At 44.2% G+C, this 19314-nt stretch overlaps 3 protein-coding genes across 3 annotated transcripts; 1 reads left to right on the top strand and 2 right to left on the bottom strand.

Moving 5' to 3' along the window:
• Positions 1–3647: 3647 nt before the first annotated feature.
• LOC120456828 (succinate dehydrogenase [ubiquinone] iron-sulfur subunit) lies at positions 3648–5353 on the bottom strand. Its single transcript, XM_039643876.2, has 3 exons — positions 4969–5353; positions 4121–4907; positions 3648–4057 (listed from the first exon to the last, which is right to left on the bottom strand). Exons 1-3 carry the CDS (start codon positions 5207–5209, stop codon positions 3850–3852), a joined length of 1236 nt encoding a protein of 411 aa, XP_039499810.1. The 5' UTR covers positions 5210–5353; the 3' UTR covers positions 3648–3849.
• A 687-nt stretch (positions 5354–6040) lies between these two features.
• On the top strand, positions 6041–10625 carry LOC120455044 (fl(2)d-associated complex component). Its single transcript, XM_039640892.2, has 5 exons — positions 6041–6940; positions 6995–7637; positions 7817–8945; positions 9209–9623; positions 9757–10625. The coding sequence occupies exons 1-5, from the start codon at positions 6241–6243 to the stop codon at positions 10347–10349; spliced, it is 3480 nt and encodes a 1159-aa protein (XP_039496826.1). The 5' UTR covers positions 6041–6240; the 3' UTR covers positions 10350–10625.
• Positions 10626–10895: 270 nt separating this feature from the next.
• Positions 10896–15464, bottom strand: LOC120455045 (ubiquitin carboxyl-terminal hydrolase MINDY-3 homolog). The gene is made up of 6 exons (XM_039640893.2): positions 14758–15464; positions 13842–13975; positions 13054–13777; positions 12795–12954; positions 12578–12737; positions 10896–12520 (listed from the first exon to the last, which is right to left on the bottom strand). The coding sequence occupies exons 1-6, from the start codon at positions 15134–15136 to the stop codon at positions 12374–12376; spliced, it is 1704 nt and encodes a 567-aa protein (XP_039496827.1). The 5' UTR covers positions 15137–15464; the 3' UTR covers positions 10896–12373.
• Positions 15465–19314: the final 3850 nt, after the last annotated feature.

The raw sequence follows: 19314 nt of genomic DNA, 5'->3' as shown, positions 1-19314 counted from the left end.
ACACCTTTCGATTGTCGAGCGATGACTGATCATGAATAATTCTAGTGCGCACTGATTTTTATTGATCCTAAGCAATGTAAAGCAATGTAAAAGATGCTTTCAACTCAGTTATCGAAATCAGTGCAACCGAAAGGAGGGTAAAAGAAAAGTGATTGCCAGCGATAAAAGGGGGAAAAGCGCTGGGAAAGCCATCAAGACATAAAGTAGACAATCAGTGGTGGGCATTTTTTCTCATTGAAAACTTCATTTTACAAGTGACTTACTCTCGTCGACAACACTCCATGCCAAAATGACAATTGATTTGTGCATCCGCCTTTTGTCTCTGGATGCCAGCAATCAGCCAGATCCCAGCATGAATGGAAATTTAAAAGCCATAAATCTTGGCGATTTTATATCATTAGTAACTATGGCAACAACAGCGTTGCAATCAAATTAACCATCCAGAAGCAGGAAACAGTTCCCATGCTGCAGTGCTGCTAGTTTTTTAAAAAAAAAAAAATTTCTTAAACTTCAATAATAGTCAAGAAAAATCATATAAAGTAAGATATTAAGTAAATACTTTCAAGAGAGAATGATAAGCCACTGTAGTCACCGTTAATCTGCTTAAAAGACAGGATCGGGGTCACCAAACTACTAAATAATCAACGTAACGTGATAAGTAAAAATGTGCAAAACGAAGTGAACACTTTCTACAGTATATTGGGGTCACCATGCCAATTTAACTGGCAGTTAATTTCCATTGCTAGCGATAGTTAGCATCTCTCGTTATCCAGCTTTTGAATGCATCTGAATCATTTGGTCAGCAGGCTCTGCTCGCTATCTCTTTCACTGCCCGACTCCCCCTTCTCTTTCGCACGCGGCTAATTCCAGCACGCGTCTATGACGAAATGTGCCTGGAAAATGCCTGTTCCCCGGCACTCGAATGCTTCGATTGCTACTCCGCTTGCCACCTGTCAGCCGTCAGCCGTCAGCGGCGGCTTAGCAGCTTAGCAGTGAGAGCTGCAGGAGGAGTTGGGGGAATGCTCCACATTGTCGGCGGAATCAACACCTTGGAAATGCGACAAAGGAGGAGCCAGCGACTTTAGTCCAACATAATTTGCTCCAAGTATTTCGGAGTCCGCATGTGTGAGATGTGTTTATTTTTAAGGACACTACACAGCCAGAAATTCACTTTGCGTTTTTCTTATATTAATATATAGTTCTGTTAAAAACATGTGACTTATGTTGCTAAGTAGCAGTAACTATTTTATGGAAATAAGGCACTAATTATATATCTATAAGTAAGAAGATACAATTGTTTATTTCTAAGTAAGAAGACAAATTATTTATTTATAAGTAAGAAGATACAATTATTTATTTATAAGTGAGAAGATACAATTATTAATTTATAAGCAAGAGGATACAATTATTTATTTTTAAATAAGAAGATACAATTGTTTATTTATAAGTAAGAAGATACAATTATTTATATATAAGTAAGAAGATACAATTAGTTATTTCTAAGTAGGAAGATACAATTATTAATTTCTAAGTTAGAAGATACAATTGTTTATTTCTAAGTAAGAAGATACAATTATTTATTTCTAAGTAGGAAGACACAATTATTAATTTCTAAGTAAGAAGATACAATTATTTATATATAAGTAAGAAGATACAATTAGTTATTTCTAAGTAGGAAGATACAATTATTAATTTCTAAGTTAGAAGATACAATTGTTTATTTCTAAGTAAGAAGATACAATTATTTATTTCTAAGTAGGAAGACACAATTATTAATTTCTAAGTAAGAAGATACAATTATTTATATATAAGTAAGAAGATACAATTAGTTATTTCTAAGTAGGAAGATACAATTATTAATTTCTAAGTTAGAAGACACACATATTTATAGAGTTTCAAGAATTCACAGCCATAACCGATATTAGCATGTAAAGATAATAAACAAAAGTGGATCTAGTGACCCGAGAAAGATAAGACTATATATCCATTTTGTTTCTTTTCTTTGCTGTCTAGTGTAATCATCGTGCTCGACTGGCTCACTGTTGACAATGTCGTTTGTCGCTGATATCTGGACGGCAGGTGCAAACAGGCGCATTGCTGGAATTGCTGGAATTGGCTTTTAATTGTCTCCTCCCCTCGCCTCCCCACGCCACGCCTCGCGGCTCCTGATGGCCTAAGCTTCTGGAGAATCGGCCGGGAGATGATACTCCATACTACAGCGTCAGCAGAATGGGATGCTGCGGATCAACTGGCTTTGGTTAATCTCCCGGAGCTCTTGCCGAAGGCTTTTCATCTGATTCGTGCCTGTCAAGTTGTGTCAAGGCGATTGAGTGTTGTCGCCGTCCCAAGAAATAAATACGAGGCCTTGTGACGAATGCCAAAGGCGAATATTTTGATACTCTATTTCATTACAAGAGATAAATAAAATCTATAGAGGCCGCAAAGCTCGCAAAAAAGGTTTAAAAAGTATGCTACAATATTTTTAAAGTCCGAAAGTCGCAAGAATTTAGTTAGGTTCTCCATAAATTTAAACACTAATTAAGGATTTCTTAAAAAATCTGTACTTTTTATTTTTAATTTATTTTTTGTACTAAACTATCAAAAATTATTTTTATATATCCTTGTTTCTTGATAAAATAATAATACAAATGGGATGCCAAGCGACGTACTCGTTGAAAGGGTATTTTAGAGAACCGACTGAAATAAGATGAAAAGTGCAAGTTGTGTAAATGAGAGCGTGACAAGATTTCCCGCTTTTCCTGCTTTCATTTCCCCGTTTTCGCGACGGCTGCTGACAAGTTCGGAGGGCCTTGTTATTTTTAAAGAAAACAACATCGAAGTATTCCATACCGAACTCAAATGACTCCATCTCCGATTCTTCTGCCCGGCGGAAGATTTGCGGTGGCTTATTTATAGATGCCCATCGAGACGTATGGACCGTTTTCACAGTTGGCTTCATTCACTGCCCTCCAATGCTCCTGCTCCAGGCCAATTGGAAAACAAATCTCCTTGCCTGCACGGCAAAAAAATTTGAGTGCTTCAAAAAGAACTATCAAGTTAATCATATAATACACAGATCTATAAAGTTTACTCAATGTAACAAGAAAGTTTGGGTTTTCAAATGCAATGTGTAACATAGAGACACGTAATTTTTTCCAGTGTGGGAAGTGGCTCATTTCATACGATTCCATTCTTTATGTGATTTGTTTGGATGGCTCTGGTGCAGACACGAACATTAACATCCACATTGCAACAGCATTTTCCCACTTAATTGCAACGAGCGGCGCAGAAATAGCACACAAACACGGAATCGAGATCCGGATAGGAGTAGGCATTGGAAACGGGATCGGGATCGGGATCGGTATCGGGATCTAGGGTCTAGGGGCATGGAAATGATGGAGATTCATTTAGAGTGTTGGGCGTGCTTGGTATCAGTTGCATTCATCTGTCCAACTGCAATCCATCTGCCAGACGATCTCTTTATTTTGTATCCATGCTGACATTTGTAAGATTGTTTTCCAATTGATCAATTAATAGACGACATGATCTTGGCCAGCATTCGTGGCAGGAAAACTCCATATATGATAGTGCAGAGAAGAAAACTGAGAATATTCCACTCCACCTCATCGACTTTCAAACGAAATATATAGTTTCCATTTAGCATTTATTGTTCACTACCTAATCATCGTAAAGTCCATAAAGTCCATAAAGTCCTGTATTCAAATATGGTGTGATAGGCTATGTCCTTGGTATATTGCCCGCTGTGTACAGATTGGTACTATATTTTAGTTAGTGTTGCCTAAATATATGTAAATCCCATTAACGTTATGTCGACATCCCAGTGTGCACCTATGCCTTGCCAGCGAAGAGGGCGTCGGTCTTGATCTGGGGCTTCCCCTTCTTCTTCAGACCCACGAGCAGCTGCTTCAGCTGGATGATGGCTCGAGCAGGATTGAGGTGCTTGGGGCACGTGTTGGTGCAGTTCATGATGGAGTGGCAGCGGTACAGCTTCCACGGATCCTTGAGGAAGTCCAGTCGCTGCTCGGTGGCCTCGTCCCTAGAAGCGGATTTCAGCAAATTGGGGGAAACACTAGCAGCCAACTAGCAAAAGCCAACTCACCTGGAATCAATGACCCAGCGATAGGCCTGCATGAGGACGGCGGGGCCCAGGTACTTGTTGCTGTTCCACCAGTAGGATGGACAGGCGGTCTGGCAGCAGGCGCACAGGATGCACTCGTACAGGCCGTCCAGCACCAGGCGATCGTCCACCGACTGCAGATACTGTGCCGAACCAGCTTCGCGCTTGAGATCCTTGCGCTGCAGCCACGGCTGGATGGAGCGGTACTGGTCGTAGAACTGGCTCATGTCCGGCACCAAATCACGCACCACATACAAGTGGGGCAGTGGATAGATGCGGCAGCACTTGCTCTCATTCTGGTCGATGGACGACACGCAGGCCAGGGTGTTCGTTCCATTGATGTTCATCGCACAGGAGCCGCAGATGCCCTCGCGACAGGAGCGCCTGAAGGTCAGCGTGGGATCCAACTCGGTCTTGATCTTGATCAGGGCGTCCAGCACCATGGCGCCGCACTGCTCCAGATCCACCGAGTAGGTTTGCGTCTGCGGCTGATCCCCGGGCTTCCATCGGTAGATCTCGAAGGTCTTCATTCGCGGCTTCTTGGCTTTCATGGAGGGTGCAGATTTGCCTGCTGCAGGTGTTGGAGGCGGTGGAGGAGGCGGAGGCGGAGGAGCTGCTGGGGCGTTGCCCGAAGCTGGCTTTCCGGTGGACGCTCCTCCGGGCTTGGCGGATCCGGCGGCGGCTGGTCCTCCGGAGTATTGTCTTCTTGCGGCGTCTCCTCCTGCTGCTGCTGCTCCTCCGGTGGCTGATCCTCTGCGGGCTCTTCCTCCTTTCATGAATAACAGAAATGTAGACAACCAAAAAGGAAGTAGTCTTCCCTTTAGACCCACCTGTTCCTTGTCCACCTCCTTGGAAGCTGGAGTGGGTGCACCTGGATACCAGGGATACGGCGGATACTGCGGATACTGAGGCGGCGGCAGCCAACGCTGGTCCGGATATCGATAGGGAGGACATAGACGCCGCAGGATTGGAAACGGGTTCGGACACATCTCCGTTGGCCACCAAGTAATCCCGCAGCAGCCACGTGGACCGCTTACTCAGCAGCCGAGGCTGCCGGCGCAGCAAATTCATCGGTTTTCAGCCGAGTGAGACTTCTAGTTAGGGTTTTAAAAAGCCGTTGAAAATATTACGTTTAAAAAATACAGTTTTATTCTTTTAGTTGGGAGAGATTGTGAAATGATGTGTTGAGTTGTCGAGCCATGTACCAAAACTGAGGAAAAGCCGGAAAAGTGCCAGTAATACGACTTGACGCTAGAAGCACAGCCAGTTATATTGGAAAACCTTTTGCCAATGAAAACTTTAGTTTAACTAAGTGGTAAAACAGGCTACTTGGTACAATGACATATGAAGTCACTTCAATAGGTTTTGTATGGTTTTTAAACAAAGATACAAAAAAATATCCTCAAAAACTTAAATTTTGCATTTTTCAGATTTAATTAGGTATAAAGCGAAACAATGTATTGAAAGTTAAGCTGTTGAAAGTATTAAACAAAAAATAAAGGAAAAGATAATGTTTAAATCTTTATCAGAAATCAGGTTTAAATCAGAGTATATACCCGGTTGGCCTAACAGCTGCAAAACCGGGTAGATATGCTGAACCGGTATTTCGATATCGAAACCATAATTCAAATCAGCAACGAACTTATTTTAACCAGCAACTTTTACAAAAACAAAGAAATATAAGTATCTAAAATATTTATAAAAAATAAAAAATAAAAAAATTAAAAATAATGTTACACTCTTTTGTTAATAAACTACTTTTTAAGCAATTTTTCAAACTTAAATGTTTTTGTTTTCCTTTGGATTAACAATCGATATGTGCCGCCGTGCTGACCAACACTGTTATCGGTAAGCGATATGCGCGTGCTCGTGTCGATCGACTATCGGCAACTACAAACAAGAAGAAGTTGATGAAAATAAAGAAGAAGAGAAAAGGAAAACGCCAACAAACTGACAACAAAGCAAAGCAGCGCCTCCGAGCAAGGACATCACATCACTGGATACTCCGTAATAAGCCACAAAATCGCCGCGTTGAATTTACCTAGGCGCACGAAGGGAAAGCAGCCAAAACGGAGGCGCGCAGGCTAGCGGAGATCGCGGCGATGGAGAAGAAGGCCAAGGAGTCGCTGCGCCGCTACAAGAAGGCCGCCCGCCACAGTGCGACGCACTCGAGCAGCTCGGACTCCACCTCGGACTCGGACAGCGGGAGCAGCTCGTACAGCAGCACGGACAGCGAGCAGGGCGTGGGCGGTGGCGGCGGCGGTGGAGGTGTGGGCGGACCTGGTAGCGCCGGTGGACCCGCCGGCAGTGGCAGCGTCCACGGGCATCCACATCCCCACGGCCATGGACATCATCCGCGCTCCGCGGAACGACATCATCGGAAAAAGAAGAGCTCACGGCGCGGCGGCAGCTCGTCCGGAGATGAGCCCTCGTCGTCGCGTCGCAAGCGACACAAACGGGATCATGTGCAAAAGAAGTTGGTGGCCAAGCGGAATCACATCAAACGGAAGCTGAAGGAGGCGCGTCTGAAGAAACGCGCTGCCGCCGCCCTCAGTGGTCACGTCCATCGCTCCCTGTCGCCGACTACGCGGGCCAAGCTGAAGAAGCTGGCCGAGCGGAAACGGCTACGGGCCGCCAGCAAGGAGCAACGGGAGCGGGACAAGCTGCGTGTCGTCCAACGGGACAGGGAACGAGACCATCATCGATTGGGCAGCAGCAGAAGTCCGCCGAGCAGCAGCACGACCACCACCACCAAAATTCGCATCCACCAGGACATCGTGGGAAAGCGGCAAAAGAGTCCAGGTAACTATCAGATGATAAACAAGATATTTCATACTAACGTGGCTTTACATTCAGGCTTAGGTTCTGGTCTTGGAGGCGGCAGCAGCAGCTCATCCTCGCGTATGCATCACCAGCTGATGTCGCGGGAGAAGATCATCATTCAGACCCGCGCACGTGGACGTACTCCGTCCCTGGAACGGGAGCGGGAAAGGGAGCGTGAGCGAGAACGAGAAAGGGAGCGTGAACGCCACGATCTCTCCTTGCGGGAGCGAGATCGTCGGGATCGGGAGCGCGAGCGTGCAGAACGTGAGGCAGCCAGGGACAAGGAGCGCGCTGAGGCCTTGGCTCGCTGCCAGGAACGTCAACGGGAGCGGGAACGGTTGGCTCGCGAGAAATTGCGCCGCCAGGAGGAAGAGGAGGGTGGCAAGCGCGGTGGTCCCGGTCGAGACTTGGATCTACCGCCGTATGGCAGCCGGGAGCGATCCCTGGACACCGTCGAAAGGGAACGAGAGCGCGAAAGGGGCGGTCGTCATGTGCGCGACAAGCGGGAGCTGGATCCCTATGAGCGTGAGCAAGAGTATCTGGAGGAACGGCATGGCCACGGGCTGATCGACGAGATGCGCAGGTATCGGCGCAGAGACCTCAGTCCTCTACCCGAGCACTATGCGCCCAGGATGCGCGATCCGCGGGAACTGTACTCCGAAGAGGAGCGTGAGAGGTTAGTAAAGGGTCTGCACTTAATTATTCCACGAAAAGTAACTGTACCACTTCTTGCTCTTACCTGAACCTGTTTGACAATCTAGGTAGCAAAAAGTGAACCTTTTGTCATTTCTGTTTAAACCCCTAAATCTGCATAACCTAATATATAATCCATCACTTGGGAATTCCTTTTTTTAGGGCCTACAAACGCGCCTATCTGGATGCCCGCTATTCGTCGCGGGAACGAGAAGCCTGGCTAGAAGCACGCGAGTTGCGGGAACGGGAGTTGCAAGGACGCGAATACCGCGACCTTGAAACGGAAGACACCCTCTATCCGGATGAGCGAGAACGTCTAATCCGGGACAGGGAGCGGGATCGGGAGCGAGAGCGTGACCGTGAAAGGGAGCGCAATATTGGACCCCGGGGCGACTTCCGACCGGAGTGGGAGCGCGAGTGGGAGGAGGATGGCGCTGGTGGCGGCCCAGGGGGACCTAGTGGAACTCCTGGTCGACCTGGTGGCTTTGTGGGCGGTCCCAAGCGGGGCAAGCCACCAACTCATTCGGGCGGAGGAGGACCTCCATCGCAGCAGCAGCACCATTCTGCTTCGGAGCCCGACTGGGATGCCGACGAGCGGGAGCGAGAGCGGGAACGAGAACGAGAGCGCGATCGGGAACGTGAACGAGATCGCGAGGATCGGCCGGACACTGGAAGCGGAGGCGCTGGCGGCGAACGGCCGTCTATTAAAAACGAGCCCGCATGGTTGGAGCACGATCAGCGGGAGAAACCACGCGCCTGGCAGCAGCAGTCGTCCAACACTGGAGGTGATTGGCGGGATAACGATGATGCCCCGCCACCACCAGCCCATCCACATCCAGCTTCGCCGCACCACCATGTGCATCCGAGGGGCGAACGTGGATCCGGCAGAGGATTCCGGCGAGGTGGCCACGGTCATGGCGATCACGGCGATCGGCCCGGCTACCGATCCCATCCGCCACCGCTGATGACGTTGCCGGTGCAACCACCAGGCGGCTATTCCCGCGGATTTCCGCACAAACGGCTGCCTTACGGAGCTGCCCGCGATGGCGGCGCACTGGGAGCCCGGGACGGCGGTCTGCCCGGTTCCTCCACCTTTCTCAAGAAGCACACGCACGCACCGCTGGTCTCACCGACGCAGACACCGCTTCTGAATCCACTCATCAATCCGGCCAAACCGAATGCAGCCGCACAGGCGAGTGCAGTGGCGGCCGCCACAACAGCAGTGGCAGCAGCGAAGGCTGCGGCTCAAAGTGCCGCCAATGCCACCACTAATCCCGGAATACTGGCTCAGGTGCGCTTGTTTTTCGTTTACTTCGCTGCCTTGACATCGGAGTCAGCCTATCATATCTATGGGTTATGGTTTCATCTCTGTTTATAAGTTATATGCATGCGTTTCTGTTAGCTGAGTCCAACGTTCATCCATTTAAAAGCCATTGTTTGCTAGCCGTTGTGCAATAGCGTAGTCATTGTCTTCATCGGAAAATGGTAAAAACCATTACACTCCATTAGTAATAAATTTTCTTTTGTTGTAATCCTCCTCAATCGTTGTTTTAGGTGAGTAAACTGAACACTGTGTGCATTAAGCAGGAAGATGCGTCTGAGGACTCGGCTGGCACACCCGAATTGGGCGCCCAGGATTCGCCGACCCAGAATCTAAACCTGAATCAGTCGCTGACTTCCGAGGGCAATCCAGTTAAGCAGGAGCCAATCCGCACCAGCGCCGTCGAGGGTGAGCTGAGCGAGATTAGCGACAGCGACGACGACATCCTCAATAAAACAGACAAGGTGCGGCCCAAGAGCGAGCTGCCAACGGAGACGGAGCAGGAAATGGACACCAATGCAGAGGAGGTCAAAAGCGAGGGACTCCACGGTGTGGCAGGGCATCCGATTAAGGGCGAGGAGGTGGACGAGGTGCTGGACTTTGAGGAAATATCCGATGGTGAGCTGGAGGAGGATGCGCGGCACAAAGGTGAGAAAATGCGAGCCACGAACGTGAACATGGTGTTAACAATGCCTTTTCAATACTATAAACTTAGGTTTATGGTCACATTTATGTGATGAATGCAATGTCATAATATGTAATTTCCACTCCCATTTCACAGGCATTGGCGATGCTTTGGGCGTAGACTGGCAGGGATTGATAGCAGAGACGCGCCAGCAGGCCACCGAAGCACAGGCGGCGCAGCAGGGCGTGGACCGCGGCACATCCGCCAAGCAGAGATGGCAGCCACATCGCGTGCTCCTCGACATGGGCATATCGTTTGGCATGGCGGGCGAGAGCTACGCACGTCGCGTCATGGAGGAGGCGCGCCAGCAGTTGATCCAGGAGAAGGAGCAGTGCCAGCAGCGCGAGAGGGAGCGCGAACTGGATGGCGACCAGGAGCCGCCGGCTAAGATAGCCTCGCCACTGCTCGACTACCGCGAGTTCCTGGCCAGCCAACAGCAGCTGGAGCCACTGGCATGCGTGCAGATGGGTCTTCGCAGCGCCGCCGTCGAGCGCCAGCGATTGGTGGGCAATGTCTGCGGTCCGGGCAGTCGAGCCCTGAGTGCTCGCCAGGATTTGCGCTTGCGCCGCCAGCTGTGCGGCCTGCCAGCGCGAGAATGCGAGTTCCCGCGTAGTGTTCCCATTGTGGGCGAAGGACTGCGCAACCTGGCCATGCAAATGTTCCAGCGCAGGCTCCTGGATGTCAAATGAGATCCGATGCCCGGCGAACGGCAGGGGCGGCACCGAAAGCCACGCCACTATCGACTGGATATACAGATATTTATGGGCGGGCATGAGGGCAAAAGGCCCAAACGAGAGCACTACTAGGTGGATTTTTTGGAATAAGCTTAAATTGTAAAAAATAAGTTCATGTGGATTATTGATCGAATTGTAAAGATTGTGAATTAATTATGGATTACGAATTGAATCAGGTAAATTGTGAATTATGAATTGATTATGAATTATACAAAATTGTGAATATCAACTGCATTAATACATGTTCTAATACATGTTCATGTGGATTATTGATCGAATTGTAAAGATTGTGAATTAATTATGGATTACGAATTGAATCAGGTAAATTGTGAATTATGAATTGATTATGAATTATACAAAATTGTGAATATCAACTGCATTAATACATGTTCTAATAAAAAGTGTCGTCCTATAAACAAAGTGTAATTTTAATTTTCATGTGCTCCCTAAACTCGATGCATTGTAGAAGTTCTGAAAAGGAAGGATGGGAAACAATTGGTATTTTCAATAGTAGATTTATTACATTGTCGTTGGAACAGTTTTATAAGAAACCTAGTGCCGAAAATAATGTTAATTTATTTGTTACTTCAATAAATACATTCAGAATGGCTATCGTGTATGTTTAGGTTATTCGTAATAAGCAACTCAGCCATCATGGAATAATCTGCAAACATTTTACATCTTAAGAGCTCCTAACTGATTAGCGCTACCCAATCATCAGTCCTAATACCTACATACGTATGTGCAACGATCCTAGACTGAAACAATTTGGGTTTGGTGTTGGGTTATCACATGCGATGGAAAAGCTGTTGCAAAGGAACAAAGCAAGATTCCGGATTTCCGGATTTACAGATTTTTTTTTGTATCGCAGCCAAATGAGTGAGTCCACCGATTTTGCAGTGAAGTTAGGGTATACAGTTAGCACTATGCAAGAAAACTAGGGTATAGGGACGCCTATTTGACACACTGAATGCCATATTTATGAGCACTTTAGGAAGAAAGTGTGAAATCGTGTAGGTTCTGCTACAAAAAAAAAATGCACAACAGTTTGATGGGATTTTGGATTTTTCTTGTTTATTTTAAATAGAATTATTACTCTTGTTAATTTATACTTAGTTTTTGTTTCACTTGAAGTAATCTTTGCTTTGCTCTCTCTCCCTCCCTCCCACACTTTCTCTCTTTCTTTCCCTGTTCCCCGTCTCTTTCGCTTTAATGTTGGATTTAAATATGCCCTTTTCTGCGCCCTGTTTTCGTTTTCAATGCATCCGTGTTTATTTAATTGTATTAAATTGTTTAACACTACAAGTAATTTGTTAAAAGGCCAAAAACAAATTTTGTTCATACTCTCTCTCTCTCTCTGGTTTGTCTAATGCTCAATTACGATTTGTTCTTTTAGATTTTTAGTTTATTCATAAAGGTATATTTGTGTTGCCTGTATTTTTAGTTGAGTTTAGTTTTTGCAATGCAAATTTAAACGTACAATTTTCGAAATTAGATTTGAGTTTTTTTTTTTTTCTTTAAGATGTATGTTCTTTCTTTTGCCCGCACGACTCCGTTTTCCATTTCCATGCTGCATACAACTATGCATATGTTGGGAAATTTTCTTGGGGCGTTTTGTGTGGGTTTAACGCTTGGCGTAAATCTTCTACTCTCCTGCGGATTCTTTAACATGGCTGCAGCTTTTTCCGAAGCGAATCTGTTAGTGTTTAGCTGCTATTCTTCTGTTTTGTTTTTCTTTTGTGGTTTTTTGAATGGGTTTGTTAATGGGTTTGGTTGGTGCGTTCCACTCCAGCAGTTTCTCAAATATTTTCAAATAAATACAAAAAAAACAATTGAAGTGTGTGTGTGAAATAAAAACGTGCAATCGCGTCTTCATGCATCTACAGCAGTGGTTTCTTCATCACAGTACCATGTCCATGGTGTACCATGCGACCCTGGTCAATCTTCTGCTGCATTTTTTTCTGTCCCCCATGACGACGTCAATTCATGGAGGGCATATGGGCGTCGTGCCAGTTTATCTCGATGTTTGGCCACTTGGTCTGCAGGCAGGTGACCATCGGGTTGGAGGTGCAGATCGACTTCAGATCGCCCTCCAGCAAAATGGCCGACCCACAATAGTAGCGCACCTGCAATGAATGTTCGTTAGCAAGCGCTTCAAAAATAAATGGACCATCACTGCTTACCTTGTTGTTCTCATTGGAGCCCGGTATGCCGTTGTAGTGCATCAGCTCAAACGTATCCGGCGTGGAGCGGCGCTCCAGCGGGAAGAACTCGTCCATGAACGCATTCAGCAGTATAATGCCCAAGTTCTCCGGATCAAGACGTTTCTGCATGAGAGCCACACTGCAAAAGGGAACGATTAGCATCCGACTTTGGGGAACGACTTTGGGTTAAGCTTACTAGGCCGGCTCGCTGACCAGATTCAAGGCGGCGAGAACTTCGCGCAGCATAGTGGTCGATATGAAATTGTTGCCCTCCGGGTCGTAGGATTTGAAGATGCGACGACCAGTTTCCGAGGGCGTCTCTGGCGAGACAAGCCTCTTTTCGTTGCTGAACAGAACTGCGGAGAGATAAGAACACTGCAATTAGTAAGAACCCAAGGCAAAGGCACAAGGCACACAAAGCGCTATCAATACGGGTAGATTATTGGATGACTAACCGGTTAAATGCGTATCGGACCCCATCACCCATACGGGAAAGCGTGGGTTCTTGAAGAAGGAACCCACGGTGCAGTAACGCATCTGCTCCATCAGCGTTATGAAGCCGATGTCGCTCTGCTCACAGATGCCGCGCAGCTTCAGTCCGCCAACATCCTGCTCATTATCCCAGACATGGGCGACCGCTCGCCCAGTTAGCATCAGGTTAATCAGCGACTGGCCGCCATAGCCGTACGTGCTATGTATCAGGGGCTCCGACGTGTCCGATATATCGGCCGCGACCAGCTCCGCGCCCTTGGTAAGGAACACCGAGTACATGAACAGCAGCACGCCGTAAGTGTGCCCCAGTTGGCCGTAGTTCTCCATATAGTAGCGGGCCACGGCGGCGATATCGTCAAAGTGGAGCGTGTGCAGGCGCTCGTGGAACTCATCCGGCGACAGTTCGCGGTGCATATCCTGATCGAGCTGCAGGTCCTGGGACAACTCGTTGACCGATGCGGGAGTGGCTTCAGCCGCCACCTCCACATCTTCGGAAGATCCTGCCGCTTGCCCAGCTGGAGCAGATCCTGCCTGGCCAACTGGCGAGCGCTCTTTGGTTGATCCAGCCTCTGTAGCATTTCCACGACGGCGCAAGAGATGGACGATGCGGTAGCGTGGCGCCCGACAATTCTTCAGGATGTTGCACAATGCCTGGATCAGCAGGTTCTGCGATTTGTCCAGGGGAATCTGTATAATTGTGGAGATTAGCTAGGTACGAGCTCCAGTATTCTAGTAGTAGAAGTTGACCCACCTCCGACAACTTGACGCCTGGCAAGTCCATGATAATAATCTTAAGCAAGTACGCCTGCACCGGCGCTATCACAGCACAAGGACCGCCCTGCTTCTGCACCAATGCAGACGGTTCCACTTTACTAAACTCGAATCCTGTTGATAAAATTAGTGTAAGTATAATTAGAAATTGGGTACTGTAATGTGAACAGGAGGGGAAATTAAAGGACAGTAACTACGGTAATCTTTACCAACTTTTATAAAGCCACCAAATCTGGTTATATACATATCTATACCGGTGAGCACTTAACCAGCAATTTATTGGTTGTCTGTCTAATGAGCTAATAATTTTGAATAGTAGACAAATCAAAAGTAGTTGCCATGATAACAAGGAATGGTACTTGAAAGATAATATTTATTACTCTTATCTTAACGATAACATTGAACAAAGAGTATTGAAATTATAATCATGTATTTATCTCAAAATGTGATGACAGGCAAACTGGCTTTAACTTTGTCTCTAATTGCAGTAAGTCATAAATAACTAAAACTACTTGCGGTAGTAAAATAAGCAATCAATTATGCCAAATTAAAAAAACTAAGATATAGAAGAATAAATAAATCTTTGAAAATAAGGCTTGGCAGTGATTTGAAATTGAGTATTTACAATCTTCATGTTTGTTTCTTGGCAGAAATATTGCAAACAAAATTCTTAGCGAGCAGGAAATTTGTTGTTGTTTGAAAAACGCGAGTAAATATGAATGAACATGACCTGGGCCAAGTTGAAGATAGAAGCGCCCATTCCAACGGGACGCAGCCTTGCCGAGCGCAAAAAGGGCGCGCTTTTTGCCCCACTGTGGGTGGTGGTGCATACTACATGCCAGGGGGTGGGGGGATGGGGAGATGGGGGGACGGGCTGTTGATTGGGTGGTGGTTACCTTGAGACCAACGCTTGAATACATCTTCGCGCACATTGTCGCCCCACAGCAACTGCTTGATTTCGCGCAGTTCGCGCATATCGGTGGCATTCAGCAGGGGCAGCTGCAACGGCTGCCTCTCCTGCCCGCTGGACGCCGATGCTGATGCTGTAGCTAATGCCGATGCTGATGCCGATGCAGATGGAGAGGATGGCGAGACGGATGCACCTGCTCCACTGGTGGGGGGGTTGCTACTGGCGGTTGTGATGGTGGTCGTCGTGTGCGATTCCAAGGCCGCCGAGGCCAACGTCATCGACGCCGCTGCCGTTGGACTTTTCGGTACGACGGAGGATGAGGAATCCTCGCCGCCGCTCTGCTCCCGCACGATTTCGTCGTTCATGTCCGCTAAACGGTCAACTGAACGCTAAACACTACTCTAACTGCTCTGCTCCGCTACGCTCGCTCGCACGGTCGCTCCTCCACTGGTGCACTGGTGGTCAGCTGCTACTCCCTCTGCTGCTCCTCGTCCGCGTTTTTTTTTTTAACTCTAGTTAGGATTCACTCTTTTAGCCCACCAACTTGGTTGGCATTTCCGGCTAACCCAGCTTTTTTTTCGTTCCGAGCTTCACAATTTCCTATGTACAATTCTATTTAATAAATTTTATTTTTTCTTGATTGATATCGATAGCAGGAGGCGTTATTTGACACATCCTATCGAGCCTATCGATTGGCTAGTGCAACAGTGTGGCGTAGTGTGGCCAGAGTGTGCGCAAATCCCAAAATAATCGATTAGGCGTACTACAAATAGAGCAAGAGATAGTTCAACTAGTAATCAGTTCCTTTTAGCAGAAAATAGATAAAATTAGATAAAACAAATATATACTCATAGGTACTATACTCATACTGCAAATATAACTTGTTCCGCCATTTAGACAAAGCTTGCCCGTTGAATACTCCGTTGAATATCGATAAGATAGTAGCGACTATCGGGGGATTGTCTTAAACAGAGTTGTCGCCTCATCCAAAAGGAATGCAAATCTAGATTAAAACTAAAACAAGAAAAACCAACAGTTTTTATGTCTTTTTTTTTCTTCTGTTTTTCTTTTTTATTTGAGTGTTTTTTTTTTTTGTATTTTTTCCGTTTCGTTTTCATTGTTTTAAAATGTGTTCATTTTATGATCTCCTTTGCGGTGTATATTTTTTTATTTTCCTCGTTCATTTATTTGTATTATTTTGGTTTTCTTTAAATATAGTAGATATATTGCATATTAAATTAGTTAATAATAATGCGCTGCTCTAGCCCTTCTCCTCTCTCACCCTCACTAACTCTGTGTGCTGCTGCTTCTTGCTCTTCGGACCGTTTGAAAACGAATAAAATTCGAAAGAGACTGGTTCAAATTCTTTACATGGTTAAAAATCATTCATATACACTATATTTCGGTTCGTATATAATTTAGTTCATTAATGGTCATTTTGGTTTATTTTATTGTTGTATGTTTGAATATATAAAATAAGCTTTTTAATTTCTTTCCATTCTTGTTATTCGTTCTGCTCATCAAATCGTTATTTAATCATTTATGTATAATTAGTTAGTTTTGTATTATATTCTTGTTTACAATTTGTTGCTATTTTTTAGAGAAGATGTCGGCTTTTATTTACTTTTTATTTTTTCGTCTGTATTAGCTTGATTTTGGCAGAGTTCTTGTTTTCTGTGTTCTTGTGTTTCGTCTGTTTGTAAAAAGTTTTTAAATTTACTCAAGAGAAACGTATTTTTTTTTGTTTAAAGCACTTTTGCATTGCTGTGTGGGTGTGTCTCTTTGTGTGTGGCAATAATTAAAGCTTTGCATTGTAGTGGTATTGGTTTCAGGGGGCGTGGCTGGGGGCTGTGGCCGAATTGTGGAGACAGTTTGCAATTTAAGAGAAAAAACTCAAAAAAGCCCGCCAGAAAAGTGTGTTGCTTAATATTTACAGCGAATGGGAATTAAAACATGTATGCTTTTGTAAAATTAAATATTCAATTAAAATTTTGTCGCTCTCCCATCTGTTTTTTTTTTATATTCAAACTTTCAACTCGCCGCTGCATCTCAGTGTATAAATATTTTCTGTTGCTTAATTTAATATTCTATTTTCCGCTCTCTGTATTTTTTTATGTATTTTTTTTTCGTTAAAAAGAACACTTTTGTAGCGTTTCTACGATTGGTTTTTGGTTTTATTTTTATTTCCGATGTCGAATAAAACGCTAAAATACGCAATGTAAATAAGTATTGTATATATATATATATTTATATATGTATGTATATATTTTGTTGTATATAATAGTTTTTTTTTTGCATGTTTCTGTAGGCGTATATATAAATAACGTCGCTTCATGTATGTATATATTTTATGTTAAACTTTGCGCGTTTTCCATTTGTTTGTTTAAACTTTTTAGCAAGCAATTTATATATTTATACGTTTAATATTTTATTTTTACAGTGCAAAAATGTACAAAGAGTCATGAGTAGAGAAAAATGTCAATGGGGGATTCCCCGGGATGGGAGATAGTACTGCCCTCCAGTTCTTCACAAGGAACATCCCATTTAAACTGCACTTTTTCTCGGTTTTCCAGTTTCCCGGTTTCCCGCTTTTCTCTCACAACTGGAAAATCATATCTCCTATTCGATTCACAAATGATAGAATTTCATAAAGCCTAAGTTCGATTGCTACAAAAAAATGGCCTATATTTATCGTGTATATGGTATATAATCTATATATTTTCAAGTGTTCTACATGTAACTGTCTTCATAAGTTTTTAAAGTATGAGGTAATGTTTTATTTCCGACTTAAGATTAAATATTAATTTATGTCCGCTTCAATTTTAATATGTTTCTGTAAATATATATGGGAGTTGTCTATATATGTATGTTATGCATGTGGTGCAGATCCGAGCGGGAAGCTGATAGATGATATAGCCGCACTCCATCCACATCCCGATCAGATCCGGATGATCCAGTGTATGGCTATATACACGCCAGGGTGCAAAAATAATTGTATAAATGTCTTGTAGGGGGGAAATCGTGGAATCCTACGACCAAATTGGTGAAAACTGAATCGAATCTTGAAATGAATAAATCTGCATATACGTGTTACTATCCTTAACATTGGAATTAGTTCTTAATATTTTTCTAAAATAAACCTAATGTCAGTGGCAGTTAAATGATATGGGACAGATCTTAAAAATCTACGCAAAGTCGAGATTTTCGATTTTTATCATTAATAAGAGGAAAGTAGTTGCAAAAAGGTAGGTGTACGATCTTAAATTTTGAGATCTAATATATAGTGGGAATTTGTTCGAATTTAAAACTTATCTACTTGAGATGACTGAAATAATGACTGGGTGATTAAAACTTTCTCCAATAGTCTTGGTGTAGGTGATGACTTATGGATCTGTGTAATTTGGACTAGTGGCGTTGGAAAATTTAGTTTGGAAATTGGTTCACTACGCTTGTGTAAAATATGCGCTATATGTGATCTAAAGGCTAATCGGCTACGTTAACATTATGTTCGCATTTATTATTATTATTTTAGATCGAATGTTGTTGGTTTGTTCGTTTTACTTTTCAGTTATTGTAATTGAGTGGTACTAGTCAATGGGCTAATGGTCTTCATCTGTCTGATAGTTGCGTTGCTATAGTTATATTTTCCACAATTCGTTCTTTGATCCGTTTGCTAATTGGGATTATTGATATTTTACAAATATTAATGGTGAACAAAGCGAGAAATCGTTTGCCTTCTTTTCTAATTGGGTTTTTTTTTCTTCTTTTCAACTATAATGTAATTTAAAAACATGTTGTTAATTTTAATGTACAGATTGCGTTCGTTTTACATTATATAAATAGATTAAGTTCCTCTTGGTTATTTCCTTGCTATTTTCTTTGTATAAAACACTGCCTACTAAAAGTTTACAAATAACGCGATTGCTTACAAAACTCGAATCCGAATTCGAATCCAAATCGAAATCGGTATGGACTCGATGTAATTTCATGTATATACGCATTATAATCGGATTCTGGTTGCTCTACTCGTAGTTATACAAAAACACAAAGGAGTTACAATACTTATATAAGACGTCGTCCGTATTTACAACCTGTAAGCGGGGGGACTGAGGCCATCCGGCGGCTTTGATACCAATCGAATTCGGATCCGAAATCCGAAATGCCGAGGAGCTCTGGCCGCCTGCACTCGAGGAATCGTCAGGTGCTCGCGATCGTGTATAACTAGTTATTTATAATATTTAATTTATGTAACATTACTGAATCCTCAAGAAAGTGGCAGTTTTCTTTTATAGTTTTTGCTTGGGATGCACATCGCTTGCGTTGGAATGGAATGATGGGATAGGGTTTGCAAAACCGCAAAAGCATTAATTAAACTAGCGTAATAGAAACTTAAAACAAAAGATTAAGTTAAAAAATGATGTGATCTGGAAGGGAAACCAAGAAAAATAAAACCAACATAGATTATTTTGTGTGTTTTTGTTTTTTGTTTCGTTTTTTTTTCGCTTTTCACTGCGTTTTGAAATAAATCCAAAAAACCATATTT

Source organism: Drosophila santomea, chromosome X (assembly GCF_016746245.2).
Source record: "Drosophila santomea strain STO CAGO 1482 chromosome X, Prin_Dsan_1.1, whole genome shotgun sequence".
Lineage (NCBI taxonomy): Eukaryota > Metazoa > Arthropoda > Insecta > Diptera > Drosophilidae > Drosophila > Drosophila santomea.
This window is presented reverse-complemented; position numbering and strand designations above follow the sequence as displayed.

Coding starts and splice junctions, on each gene's coding strand:
- LOC120455044 (XM_039640892.2), top strand. CDS start 6,241: ATGGAGAAGAAGGCCAAGGAGTCGCTGCGCCGCTACAAGAAGGCCGCC. Junction 8,946..9,208: donor ATCCCGGAATACTGGCTCAG/GTGCGCTTGTTT, acceptor TCGTTGTTTTAG/GTGAGTAAACTGAACACTGT. Junction 9,624..9,756: donor GGAGGATGCGCGGCACAAAG/GTGAGAAAATGC, acceptor CCCATTTCACAG/GCATTGGCGATGCTTTGGGC.
- LOC120455045 (XM_039640893.2), bottom strand. CDS start 15,136: ATGAACGACGAAATCGTGCGGGAGCAGAGCGGCGGCGAGGATTCCTCA. Junction 12,955..13,053: donor GTCCGATACGCATTTAACCG/GTTAGTCATCCA, acceptor ATCTCTCCGCAG/TTCTGTTCAGCAACGAAAAG. Junction 12,521..12,577: donor GCTCCAATGAGAACAACAAG/GTAAGCAGTGAT, acceptor CATTCATTGCAG/GTGCGCTACTATTGTGGGTC.
- LOC120456828 (XM_039643876.2), bottom strand. CDS start 5,209: ATGAATTTGCTGCGCCGGCAGCCTCGGCTGCTGAGTAAGCGGTCCACG. Junction 4,908..4,968: donor AGGAGGTGGACAAGGAACAG/GTGGGTCTAAAG, acceptor TATTCATGAAAG/GAGGAAGAGCCCGCAGAGGA. Junction 4,058..4,120: donor CGCTGGGTCATTGATTCCAG/GTGAGTTGGCTT, acceptor ATCCGCTTCTAG/GGACGAGGCCACCGAGCAGC.